At 40.2% G+C, this 12,538-nt stretch overlaps 3 protein-coding genes across 4 annotated transcripts in view; 2 read left to right on the top strand and 1 right to left on the bottom strand.

Annotated features, from left to right (window-relative positions):
- Window positions 1-101: 101 nt before the first annotated feature.
- EFCAB1 (EF-hand calcium binding domain 1) lies at window positions 102-8,035 on the top strand (the record flags this gene model as incomplete). The annotated part of the gene is made up of 5 exons (XM_009641797.2): window positions 102-357; window positions 1,814-1,918; window positions 3,465-3,616; window positions 5,766-5,870; window positions 7,955-8,035. Coding segments are annotated over 5 exons (669 nt in total), but the record flags the coding sequence as incomplete, so codon positions are not given.
- RBM48 (RNA binding motif protein 48) lies at window positions 6,963-12,531 on the bottom strand. 2 transcript variants are annotated; one of them, XM_035897445.1, is made up of 4 exons: window positions 11,260-12,531; window positions 10,984-11,129; window positions 9,515-10,044; window positions 6,963-8,474 (listed from the first exon to the last, which is right to left on the bottom strand). In XM_035897445.1, the coding sequence occupies exons 1-4, from the start codon at window positions 11,490-11,492 to the stop codon at window positions 8,388-8,390; spliced, it is 996 nt and encodes a 331-aa protein (XP_035753338.1). In that variant the 5' UTR covers window positions 11,493-12,531; the 3' UTR covers window positions 6,963-8,387. The 2 variants fall into 2 exon arrangements, with proteins under 2 accessions (XP_035753338.1, XP_035753343.1); XM_035897450.1 differs by lacking the exon at window positions 6,963-8,474 and adding an exon at window positions 8,532-9,233.
- Window positions 11,708-12,538, top strand: part of PEX1 (peroxisomal biogenesis factor 1) — a 34,038-nt gene continuing 33,207 nt past the window's right edge. The window contains exon 1 of the mRNA XM_035897442.1: window positions 11,708-11,713. The gene's annotated coding sequence lies outside the window, so the exon portion shown is untranslated. The remainder of the gene's footprint in view (window positions 11,714-12,538) is intronic.

Here is a 12,538-nt window from a genome sequence, read left to right as displayed (position 1 = left end):
GGCCACCCGTTGTCCCCTGTGCCCGCGCTGGGGCCTGCTCACCCCCACCCCCCCAAGGGGCAGTGGGTGAGGGGCGGAGGGGTGCGGGGCAGTCTGTTTAATGGTTGACACCTGAGGCTTGTGGGCCCTGTAGCTTCCCTGTGCCTGCTGTGAATTTTTATCAAGTTATAAAATACATTCACTTGTGTTTTGACTGGGCAGTTAACAAAAGCGAAGTGGAAAGTCTGATCAAGCTCTTCGACACGCTGGTGGGCAAGCCCAGTAACCGCTTCGCTACGGTCGGCTTTGACCGAAACATGTTCAGAGACACGCTGCACAGCGTGTTTGGCATGATGGATGACATGATCATGGACAGAGGTGAGAGTGATAGATCTAAAAAAGATGTAAGATTTTAGTTTTACATTGTTGACCCAATGTGCACACCTAGACATAGTGCCATCTCATCCCTGTAAGGACAGCAAAGGAAGAGTTAGGCTCAGGAGGTGCTGAGTAAGGGAAATATTTTTTTTTTTTCTTTAAGTGGAATAGTTTTTTCCTTGGTCCAGGATAGCTCACGCCCCTGTATGAGGGGGACCAGCCGGAGGAGCAGTTGTAGTGCTGTCCTGTGGCAGTTTCTGTCCCAGTCACTGTAGCATGGGCGTCACTTTCCTCTTTTCTCCCACGGTTCCACCAGGAGCTGCAGTCACTGCTGCTGGTGGACAGCTCTGTCTCGGGTTTGGAGGTCCCAGAAAGGCATTCTGTTAGAGTGGATAACTTCGGGAATAGAGGTGCTGTGAACAGCACTGAAGGGATGAGACGGAGACAATACAGGGAGATAAGAGTAATGAGCCAAATAACCCTTTGAAAATATAGTGATTTCACAGATTAAAGAGAGCCGTGTTTCCAGTTACTGTGAAAGTCACGTGAATGATCTCTGATGTACAGGTGTCTAGAGGAGGATGTGGAGGAGGCATGAGTCTGCCATTCTTTTCAGTCTCAGCCTGCCAAGAGCCACCCCGTGGTTCAGCTTTCTCCCACTCTCTAGCAGGAGGGGTATTTAAATGCCATTTTATGCCACAAGTCAAGTGTGTCTTGGAAAACGCTTTACGTGGACACATTCTTAAAAATTATTTTAACACTTACCTACAAGGAGGCTGAATTCAGTTGCAAAAGCAAAGCTGTTGTTTTCCAATTCCAAAATGCTTGGCTCTGCATGTACAGATATGTTCCTGTAGCCAACTTACTAATTAGCATTCTAAAATGCGAGTTAGTAATAGTTGTAAGTTGATGCTTTGAATTATATCTTGAAGTACTATATTACAGGCTGTATAAATAATTACTGAAAGTTTCTTATTTCAGGGAAGGGAGAAGAAAAAAGGCCTTGGTACATGAAAGATGGGAGAAGGTTCTTTTTCTTTGTATATTTAAAATATTTATGTATTGTTTCTAGGATTACTTCAAGATTTTTGAGACAAAACCTAGTGATGAAAATCCTCTTCTACATGCAAATATGCCTTAGTGTAAGGGATCTTGGTATATTTGGTTTATGTCTGCATGGAAGCATACTTCCTGTAGTTGTTGAAGTCAGGAAAGCAACAGATGAAACAAAATGTCTTATCCCAGCAGGATTCTGGAGTGGAAGATCAGTTGACTGAGGGGTGAAATCCCCTTCCTTATTATGGCTTAGAAAGATTCAAGAAGGGTAGTCATAACTTGATGAAAGCAGAGAAACATCTTCAGAAAATACGGTTTTATATTTTCATTGAATTTAAGAAAATACTCATTTGTGTTTCCCTATCATATAAATTTAAAACCTATCTAATACACTTCTCAGTGTTCCGCACTTTTGATAAAGACAACGATAGCTGCATCAGTGTGGTGGAATGGGTGGAAGGCTTATCAGTATTTCTTCGGGGGACATTGGAAGAAAGGATTAAATGTAAGGTTTATCTGCATGCTACTATTTAGTAGCAATCATGGAATTTATGACTATTAAATTACACGTTGCTTTTGTTATAATTTAGTAGTTACTCTTATAAAGTATTTGGTAATTGAAGAGTTTTCTTCTGTGTGGTTAATGCTATGAAACTGAATACTGAACAGCTTCTCGGAGACAGATTATTCAGCAGTGTAAACTGCTGTTATAGCTGCCACCTCATTTTGTTGCTGACAAAAAAACTAGCTTTTGAACTGAAGCTTGTTGTACAGTATGCAGGTTTTTTGACAAAATACATGTTTTTGTACTCACAAACAAAATTAGAAAGAAGCAGATGTAGCTCAGGGTGATTTTGGCTGAATAACGCAGTCTCAAACCAACCAAGACCTGTGCCAGCATCATGTACTGGCACAATGGGGACAGAGCAGCATTTGCATTAATTCTAGAGATTATTCAGCCTGGAAGCATAGATGGGAAAACTGAATGTATTTGTAAGATGGTCATGAGGACCTCCACAGTACTGATGGAAAAAGATAAGAGAGAAAAAATAGCAAGAACTCCAGATTTTAAGAAGCAAGGGGTGGGGGGGGAAAGGGGGACAGTGTGGGGGGAAAGTATAATAGAGACAGGAGAGTGATAGCATGTTGTTTCTGTAATTCCCAGTTTGCAGCACCAGCCATCCTTAATGCCCTATATAAATTCATCATAAAGCATTGCACTGGAAGGTGGCCTGGGATGTAGTTCAGTATGTCAGTACAACCACAAGCAGTAAAATACGCAGCCCTGCTGTAAGCACTATAGAATATACTAGTGTGTAGTGATACACAGTGTTGTCTGTCATAAATGTATGCCAGCACAATTTTTCACTGTAGGCATAGCCTTTGGCAGAAAAAAACCTCTTGTGTTCCAGAACTAAAAGTTTTGTTTGTTCGTTTAAATAAGTTTTGTGAAGGAAAGTAAAGTTTTATCATGGTCCTAGATTTCTGATTCCAGGGAGGTAGAAACAATTAGAAGATAAATTGGGCAGATACTCATACCTAAAATACTCTGTTACAGAGATTTTCTCTTTGCATTAAGGGATACTTTAGTTGTCTTTTCCATACTAGTAAAGCTCATTCTTCTTTTTCCTCTACTTCTCTAACTCAGCTTCTTCCTGAAAGAACTAGGATGTGTTTTGTAGGTGCAAAGCCCTTCTGATATAGGCAGCTGGTCCCCACCATGGGAAACAGCTTCTAAACAAGAACCTTGTTTATATTCTAAATTAACAATTTTAGAGAAGTTAAGATCTGTAAATTACTATGGTTTCTGTGAACTGAAGATTATTTATTTGAGCAGAAATAGGTTTTAACTATGAAGGGTAAATAGGCCATAATTGACTAGTGTATGTATCAAAATGTGATACATATATTTCATATATAATTATTATATAGCAGATGTGGCTCAGTAGATATGCTGTACAATTCACATTTTCTGTCTGTAGGTAACAGACAGATTTAAGGATATGCGATATAGCTTGTATGAACTTTAAATTGATTTATCTTTCAAAAAGACTGTTTTGAGGTTTACGACCTGAATGGTGATGGATACATTTCAAGAGAGGAAATGTTTCAAATGCTGAAAAACAGCCTTCTCAAACAGCCATCAGAAGAAGATCCTGATGAGGGAATTAAGGACTTGGTAGACATAGCACTGAAGAAAATGGCAAGTACTTACTCATCATGATACTCAAATGTGTTTCAGATACTCATTGGCTGAACCTTAGAACATTCCTATGAGGTAACAAAATACTGTGTCTGATTCACAGTGGGATTCTGAGCCATGGAGTTAGTTACATACCTGAGATAAACAGGTCTCCTAAGGAAAGCCAGAAATACAATCCAGATCTAGTAAGTCCCAGTCCAGTATCCTCACATGAAACTGTTACTTATTATGGGAATGTATTAAAACTATACGTATAAACTAGCATATGTATGTATGCATACACGCACACATGCCCAGTCAAAACAAAAGCCCAGTCAAAAGTGGAAAATCCAAAAGCATAAGCTGCATTTATTCCAGAGTTAGGCATCTGCAGTAGCTTTATTATTAAGTACATTTGTATTTTATCAATTGATCATTGAACATCTTTATCCAATTTATATATTCTATTAGAATAGTAACTTCAAGGTTATTCATTTAAAACTTGTCACACTGTGATGCATCTAGGATATCCAAATCAGCCAGGGACTGTGTTTCAACATTTTCATCAAGAAATATAACCTCCCCTCCTATGGTGGCATTCAAAAATCTCACTTAAAACCAGGTCTTGAATCCCAGTTTTTTCTATTTCTCAAACCCACCCCTCTTGCAGAACCTCAGCTGAAAGGTCCATCTTACCCTTAGTTCTTGACAGTGCTGAGTCTCCTCTCACACAGAAAGCAAACTATAACTCAGCAATTTGTTCATCTTTGGAGCACCTACATGTTCAGCTTTCCTGCAGGTTGCATCCAAAATGAACACCCTCATGTTCTGCGCAGTTGGTACGTGGGCTATGCTACTTCAAGCACAAGCACTATGCACTGGACATAATATCATTCATATATGTAAGAACATACTATAAACTCATCATGCACATGATCCTGTTTCAGCTTTACCACGAGAACTTAATAAAGCTCTGATACATGTTTGAAGAATGTCCAGATCTGATTTGGCTGCTGAGCAGTTGTCAGAGTATGATATTGCTGCCCATCGCAAATAACTAAACAAGTAATTATTAGATACCCAAAATGCATTTGTGGAGTCCATCACTCAAAGAAGAAAAAACTTCTCATTGAGCAATTGCCTGTAGCTACAACAGCACTGTGACTAAGCGTACGTCCAGTCCCACAATAACCATTTTCATATTTAAAAGCATTTGTAATGAACATCCTCATGCCCTGCTCACCTTTGTGCTGAGTAGTGTAAATGGTAGAGCGTACCCGGCCACTTCTGTTTCTCTCAAGCACCCAGTGGCAGGTTTTTCTGTTCAGGAATCTGTCTACATAGCTCCTTGCCCCTGCTTTTGTGGCCATTAGAAACAGTGCTCCCTGCATGTTCACCAGCTGTGATGGTGCCATGGCTTGATCTTCAAAAATTTTGATTTGGCCCTGTGCCATGAACATCACCCATCAGTCTTCACATAAAGCCTTTATTTTATATGGTTTAAAGAAGTATTTGTGCTCACCGTAACGTTTGCTGGCGTTTTAAGCTACCACCATGTCAGTAGAAACAGGAGGTTTTCAAATTGCAGAAATGCTAAAAACACGAGGATGATTTTTCCACCCCCAGAGGAATAGTCTGCTATGGTGAGATTCTACAGTACAAAAGAAGTGGGCTGGCATCAGCGTACTCCACCGTATGCTTCTGTGTGCTATATGTGAAAGACAGGGCAGAAGTATGCCCACTATAGAAAGCACTAGGGTGAAGTATTTCCAGCCTCATGAACAGGGTGTTGGTACACCATGATGTGAATAGAGATACAGAATTTATCCTAACATTTTCTCCTACTTTGAAGTCTCCTACTTTTAATTTATCTCAGTGCAATAGTGCTTGAGATTTGTCTGTGCAATTCTCAGCTCAGCCTTTTCCCATGTTAAAGTTCTGCCTTCTGTGGAATTCTGTTAGCAAAGCTATAGGAGATAGTTGAGCTTGCTCCACCTTTTGTGCCTTAGGTAGAGGCAAATAATACAGATCTTAGTCTGAGCAGAGACTGATGGTCTAAAGAAAATTATTTTTGTGTACACTCAAAATAGAATCCACGTGAAAGTCTGTTAAACAAAAAGAGTTACTGCAAGTGATAATCCTTTGCTGAAGAGTTCTCTTCCTTTTGTAGGACTACGATCATGATGGCAAGCTTTCTTTTATGGACTTTGAAAAAGCAGTCAGAGATGAAAATCTTCTCTTAGAAGCCTTTGGACCATGTTTGCCAGACCTAAAGGTACATCAGTCTTGAGTTAAAAAAAAAAAAAGTGCAAATACTTTCTGTACTATTGTCAAGGAGATGTATGTATTATGGTATTAACTGTCATTACGCGGGGCCTGCTGAAGTCAACTGATACGTGCTTCAGTTAGGAGATAGATACACATGTCCTGAGTTTGTATCTACCTTTCACGGCACTAATGTTTCCTTATACAAACACCGCCAGAGAATATAAGAACATGCTGTTACTCAGTGGTTGTCTGTCCTGGGGCAGCAATATAATGAATGATCCTCAGTGAGCACCCACTGAGACTAAGCAAATGAGACCATTCTCTTGTTTATCCAAAAGCTCTCCAGGAATACAGCTTTTATTTTTCTTTCTTCAGTGCCACTGACAACACTGCCATCACCTCAGTTACAGCCTCTTTTGGGAGAGGCTAACTTTCTAAAAAAAATACCTCGAGAGGGTTCTTCATCTCAGTGTGGCACTACTGCTTTTTAATTACATCTAACTAGGCTTCATTTATTAGCAATACATCTAATTCAATTCAGAATTTTGGGGCTGGGTTTTTTTTTTGAAGATGGTAATTTAGAACATGCTTATTTCCTCAGTCCTAAGTTCGACTGTGGAGAGTGTTTCTGCTCAATAATATTTTCTTTCTTAATCAATAATCATTACACTTTTGAACTGCGTGTCATTTTTAAATACTCAAAGTTGTGCCTTCATAGAGATGAAAAAACAAAATTCTGAAACACATGCAGTGATTCCTAGAAACAGAAGAGTTTTGTAAAACTGCTGGAAACGCAAGTTCTGATTTGCTGGAGACCAACACTTCTGCCAGCTCACCTACCTGGTAGGCTGGAGGACAGGAAGAAAGAGCCTTGTAGCCTGATTGCGGCCTGTACTGTATCATGTCAGCTGCAAAGCAGCTGTTTCCAAAACACCAGACTTCTTCTGGGAGGCTGTCACAAGACTTCCAAGGGTTTGGGAAAACCCAAGGAAGTACTCTTTTTCTTCTTTTCCTCTCCTTCTTCTCTTCTTTTCCTCTCCTTCTTCTCTTCTTTTCCTCTCCTTCTTCTCTTCTTCTTTTCCTTTTCTTTCTTTTTTTTTACACCAGTGGAAAGGTTTTAAAAACTTCCTGAAGAAAATTTCATTCACTAACCAACATAAAAAAGTGACTTGCTTTCTGTCAGTGTTGGTGATAAAGCAGGTACACGGTTCAGGCTAATCATGGCAAGGGTAGAAAACTCTGCTTCTTTCCTGCTTATAGTATTTGTGCCCTCTGTTCTATACCCTACCTAACTGTTGCCTTTTTGCTAGGTCTCCAGTTAAAAGAGAATTCTATTTACATTTTCTTTCAAGCCCTAAAAGCAATAAATAAATTTTGGCTATGAGCTTCACATGAAGAAAACCCACAACTTACTAGATTTTCCAGTGGGGTTGTGTTGGAGAATTTTAATTTTACCCGTTGACACAAATTAAACACTCATTTGTACTTAAATACATTTAAAAAAAAAAAAAAGTAATGAGCAACCACCATGAGCAGTTCTACAAGGAGCCTGCAAAGATGCACTACGAGCCGATTCCTTACATACTCTTGCACCAGCACCAACCTTGAGAGTGTCAGCACGGGGTTCCTTAGCCCAGCACTGGGTTCATCCCCCCAGTGACGGTTCTGCTGCCCAAAGGTGGCCCCCGAGTATTCCCACTCCAGAATTGTTGTAACACAGCACTGTGGATATTTGTTATCACAAAGGGAAACTTCACACCTTTACAAAGTCAACTCGGTTTCTAGAATTCCTGCTTCCAGCCAGCTTAACTCATTCTGCAGCTAGGCCTTCTCACCCTCCATGCCAGAGCATTCCTTGGTTGCAAGTTACTGCAGTGAGCCATTTCCCCTTCAGTTATAACTGTGAATGTTCTGACTGGTCCCCCAGTGATGATATTGTTAATGCTATGGAATTTACCTTTTCTAAGCTGAAAAGCAAGAGGTAGCCTAACTGTAAGGACTGTCACTGCTTACACATTTTAGTTTAACATCTTTTCTGATTAATCTTTTAGTTAACTGAAAATGAACTTTTTCCCCCCCTTTTTTAAACAGAGCAGTATGGCATTTGAACAGAAAACTTTCCAGGAAACTCGTAAACTGTAACTCCAAGTGGAATGCTGTTGTAAGAGGTTTTTTCTTCACCATTCTTCACGGTATAGTAAAAATAGGAGCAACTTGAAACTATTACTAAGTTTCAGTATTCTTTTACTGCAAAAGCTGCTGAATAAATAGAATTTATTTCTGTTACTCTACCTAAATAGACTTCTTCATGAGTTACGAAACATGTTATAGTTTGAAGTGCACAAGAAAAGATTGCAATAGGAATACACTGGTTTGTTCATTCCAAGAAATAAATTGATACCATTTTTAACAGGGAATGGCTTGGAAACACAGTAGAAAACAGTTTTATTGTTAACATAAAAAAATAGGTATTTTAAACTATATACTTTAAAAAATGACTGTTGGAAGATGCTGCCAGCAGTATCTATATTCTTCTTCTCTGCTTTACAAGTGGTTTGGCTGAGCTACTCTCTGGCTTTTCCACAGGTGTTCTTGAAAAAGAATCAGCTACCTAATTGGGAAAAAAAAAATTCTTAGTAAACTGTAACCACTCCTTTTTTGTGCTAGATTTAGAGTAAGGCCATGTCTCCAACATTTGAGTATTGGGAGAGATGTATTACTATAATCACGCTTGTACTGAATTTCCCTCTAGAAAAAGGGAAAAAAATAACACTAAAGGCAGCATTAAACACAGGAGAGGTGAAACTTGGAAATGTTAACAGTACCATTTTTGTATTTTAACCACACAAACTGATTTCAGATGCTCTGTGATACAGTGTTATGTATCTTATCGCCCCTCTCCCTACCAGAGGTGTTTTCAAAGTAAGGCTTAGTATGCTTTTTAACCTCGTGTGTTCCAGGAAGAAAAGGGAAAGGAAAGGAAAAGAAAAAATATATGTTTTGACATATATTTTAGAAGTGTATTTAACATAAGGTGTGCTTATTTATTCAATTGACTGGAGATCACCTCTTTCAAATCTATCTAGTTAGTCATAATCAAGGGAGTTTCTTCATATCTTAATTTAAATGGAAAGTTATATCAGGAATGTTCAACCTGCTAATCGACTAATATCCTCCATAAAAGGTTATACAGCTTTAGGCATGCTTCTCAGCATGGTTCTGTACTTCTTTTCATGCCATAAGAAGTGTTGGAGCAAAATTACATTGAACTCTGACACTATTGTTTTTGACTCCCTTTCAATCAGAAACCAGATACAAGTACCACGCTGGAGTCACCACAACTACCTCCAAAGTTCTCATGCCTCCCTACCTGGGGGAAAAAAAAAAATGTAGTTTACTAAAAATCATTTAGGACAGTGTGCTGACACTTATACTTTCTGAAGTACAGTGTAAGAGGTGGGGAGTACAATGGCCTGCAATGTTCTGCATTATAAATGAGTTTAGTAAGAACGGTAGCTTTAAGTGGCAAATAAACTGGTAATACTGAATAAATATTGAATTAAGTTACCTTAGGGACTCTATTTTTAGGGATACCAAGCATGTAATATATATGCTTGAAAGTGAAAATACCAGAACTTTCAAAATCCATACCTCTCTCAGTTTATTTCGAATTAGTGCGGCTGAAGTATTCAATGAATCATCATCCATATCCACTTTAGGTATTTCTGGTAGCTGTGGACCAATAATGACTTCAGTATTGTCTGCACTTGTTCCAATGAGGGAAAACTTGTTCCCTTCTTCTCTCTTCCTTTTACGTTCTTGCAGGTGAGTCGTACGAGGCATAAACCTATCAATTCCGTTATCATTGGGAACTGTTCTTTGCTGCATTAAAGGAGTTGGTGGAGTACGTCCTCCTGGCTGTACATTTAGAGTTAGGGATGTGCTTTGACCAAAGTACCTAGAAGTTTCAGCACACTCGTTATCACACTGGGGAAACATCAACAGGCTCTGATTATGATTCCCAGATGGATATCCTGTGTTTTGGCATACCCTGTGAGAACTTGTAAAGCATGATGGATCCCAGTTCCCGGTTGTACATGACCTTGGTGTACTCCACGGACAGTCAGGGTTCTTTGAGATGGTCTTCTCAGGCCCCTCTACTTTCTTTACCACAAACCAATCTTTAAAACAACAACAAAAAAGTAGCTTCACTATTTCATGTCATTATTAGTTCTAAGACATAAGAAAAAACATATAATACAATTACAGAAGCAATACCAGTTATATTTCATTCCCGGCCACCTTTCTGTGATTCTTTTTTCCTAAGTGGCACCTTTCAAACTGAAGTTTTTCAGCCTCGTTCCTTTGCTGGTTTGTGGGGAATGCCTGAGCAGAAGCATTGCAGCAGTTTTAAGAACATGAAGAAAATATTTCTGATGTTGCAGATCAATGGGTTTTACCTCCAGGTATGATTTCAAGAAGGAAAGGCTGTCTTGCAACATCAAAACACCCCCTAGGTGTTTTGATGTTAAAAATCAGTGATTTTCCTCCCTCTAAACATCCTCATGCAATGAGTAATGATATCAAAGTACATAAGCACAAGAAAGGAGAAGCCTGTGCTTGGCCATTGGCGTATTTCTCAGCTTGCCCTGCCTTCATTGCTGCCTGGGAACTCTGCAGTACCAGTAGCTTTTGTAAGCCCCGTCCATTCTTAGTACTCCTCCAGTGCCAATATGTACACTGGAGAAATTTTTTGTTGGAGGTTCTGGTATAGTCACCTTCCTTACAAGCTATCTCTTTGGGCATGCCTGAATAAGCTGGCACAAGGGTGAAAAGATGATCCCAAACTTCCTGCCAGTGCTTGAAATTTCTGATAACATTTTGAAAAGAAAAAGAGAAGGAAATACTTCATTATTAAAGCTAAAGCATTTCTTTATATTTGTCCTAACCAAAAGTGAAAAGTTGCTTTGAAAAAGATAGAGCCCTCTAAATGTTGAAAGATGTCTCCATTCCTTAAACCAGCCAGATACCAAGCATTTTCTTGAATGGGCACTGTAACCAAAACCCCACCCACCACTGCAGCAAGATGTTAAGATTCTGTAGGAAATTTCATTACCAACCTCTTTGATTTGTTGCTTTTGCTATGTATTTTCTTCTATCCTGCAACTTCTCCCTGGTTTCTTGGACTGTTTCAAATTCTGGAGCATAGCACACATGCAGCAAACTGCCAAAGAAACTTCGTTCGTCCATTTTTTTCTTGGCCACCCTGAAGGGAAATAAATTGTAGTGGCAAAAGTGAGGATTTTACTTCAACTCTGTAGAATCTTAACAGACTGTAGATAAAGAAGGTGTGAAAGATTAAGACAGCAAGAGACAGATACTGCCCTGTCCAATACCTTGCACATTGCAGTTTTTGGAATTTTATGAGATAAACTTCAGTGAATTGCTCCGCTGGATATTCATCTAGAGCATGATACTCTTCAATGGCACCATACAAGGCAAACTGTTCAACTAATTCCTTCATAACACCTAATGCAGGAACTCCTTGTATTAGTAAATAACGAGATTCCAAGTTGACAGTATAAACCTGAAAAAGAAAAAAAATAACCGAGTATTCTAAAATGTTCATGTCCTTGCTTTCCTGCAGAAGTAAGGCATTTTCTCTGTTTTCTGTTGTTCCTCAAATCCTCTCAGAATGCTGAAAATCCCTCTGTGCTCTGTTTTGACTTTGGACTCTTGTGGGAGCAATAAAGTAAGCACATCTGAGCCCTCTTCATCACTGAGCAGGAACTGAACTCAAGCTTCTTTCTCAAAGCAGATCACAAATTAGAGGTGAGTCTCCTGCAGCAGGTCAGAGAGCACTGCTGTTTGCTGAGTAAAATCTCCAGGTCTCTGGCCAACTCCCTTGCAAGGCCTTACTTGACTAGTAACCAGTTACTGTGAGGCACTGTCAAAATGAAGACAAAAACCCCTGTAAAACCTGTCTTGTTCACAGGCAGAGAGACCACATAGGTAAAACACAAGGGGGGGTGGGGGGAGCTGGGAACAAAACAAAAGTACCACGGTTCCTTGGGGCAGATCACATGCACGCAAAGCTGCCTCCTTGCGACAGTGATCAAACAGCGTATGTTTTTAAGACAAACCAATGCAAATAAGATGCCGAGAGAAGCAAGGTTTTCCCCCAACAGGTTAGAAAAAAAGAAACTACTCTCTTCTGCCTTGTGTAACGACTGTCGCGTAACGCGCCCTCTAAGGAGGGTTCTGTGAGAGCTCACAGCGTACAACAGGTAGCAGAACCGTAAGATCGAAGGGAATTCATTCCGATTTGTTACAAAAACATTTAGATGGCACGAGTTACGCATCCTCCTCAAAGGAACAGCAAATGCAGGACAAAGAGGGAACCGCTCAGGAAACCAGCTCTCAAACGGCCATCGCGAAAGCCGCCCTGCCAACAGGTCGCGTACCTTGCTCCTGTGACAGCGGTTAACTCCGCCTGCTCTCTCCAGCCCGCCCTAGACGGCGCCTGTGCAGCACGCTGTACCTTAAGGGCACCCACAAAAAGCAAACCCACCATTTTTGCTGCTGCAGTAAGCCCCTGCTACGCCGCAGGCGCGGCCCACGACGCGCGACTTTCCCCTCGCCTCCCCACCGGAGCAGCCCAGCGCGGGGGAGCCC

Source organism: Egretta garzetta, unplaced genomic scaffold, assembly GCF_000687185.1.
Source record: "Egretta garzetta isolate BGI_Z169 unplaced genomic scaffold, ASM68718v1 scaffold30, whole genome shotgun sequence".
NCBI classification, from domain to species: domain Eukaryota; kingdom Metazoa; phylum Chordata; class Aves; order Pelecaniformes; family Ardeidae; genus Egretta; species Egretta garzetta.
The sequence above is the reverse complement of the archived record's forward strand: the minus strand, read 5'-3'. Positions and strand labels throughout refer to the sequence as shown.

Bases quoted from the DNA above. Each gene is read 5' to 3' on its own strand.
- RBM48 (XM_035897445.1), bottom strand. From the start codon at position 11,492: ATGAACATTTTAGAATACTCGGTTATTTTTTTTCTTTTTCAGGTTTAT. The intron at 11,130-11,259 runs GTATTGGACAGG...ATTTCCCTTCAG, and splicing joins CAAAAACTGCAATGTGCAAG to GGTGGCCAAGAAAAAAATGG. The intron at 8,475-9,514 runs GTATGGATTTTG...TTTCCCAATTAG, and splicing joins TTCGAAATAAACTGAGAGAG to GTAGCTGATTCTTTTTCAAG.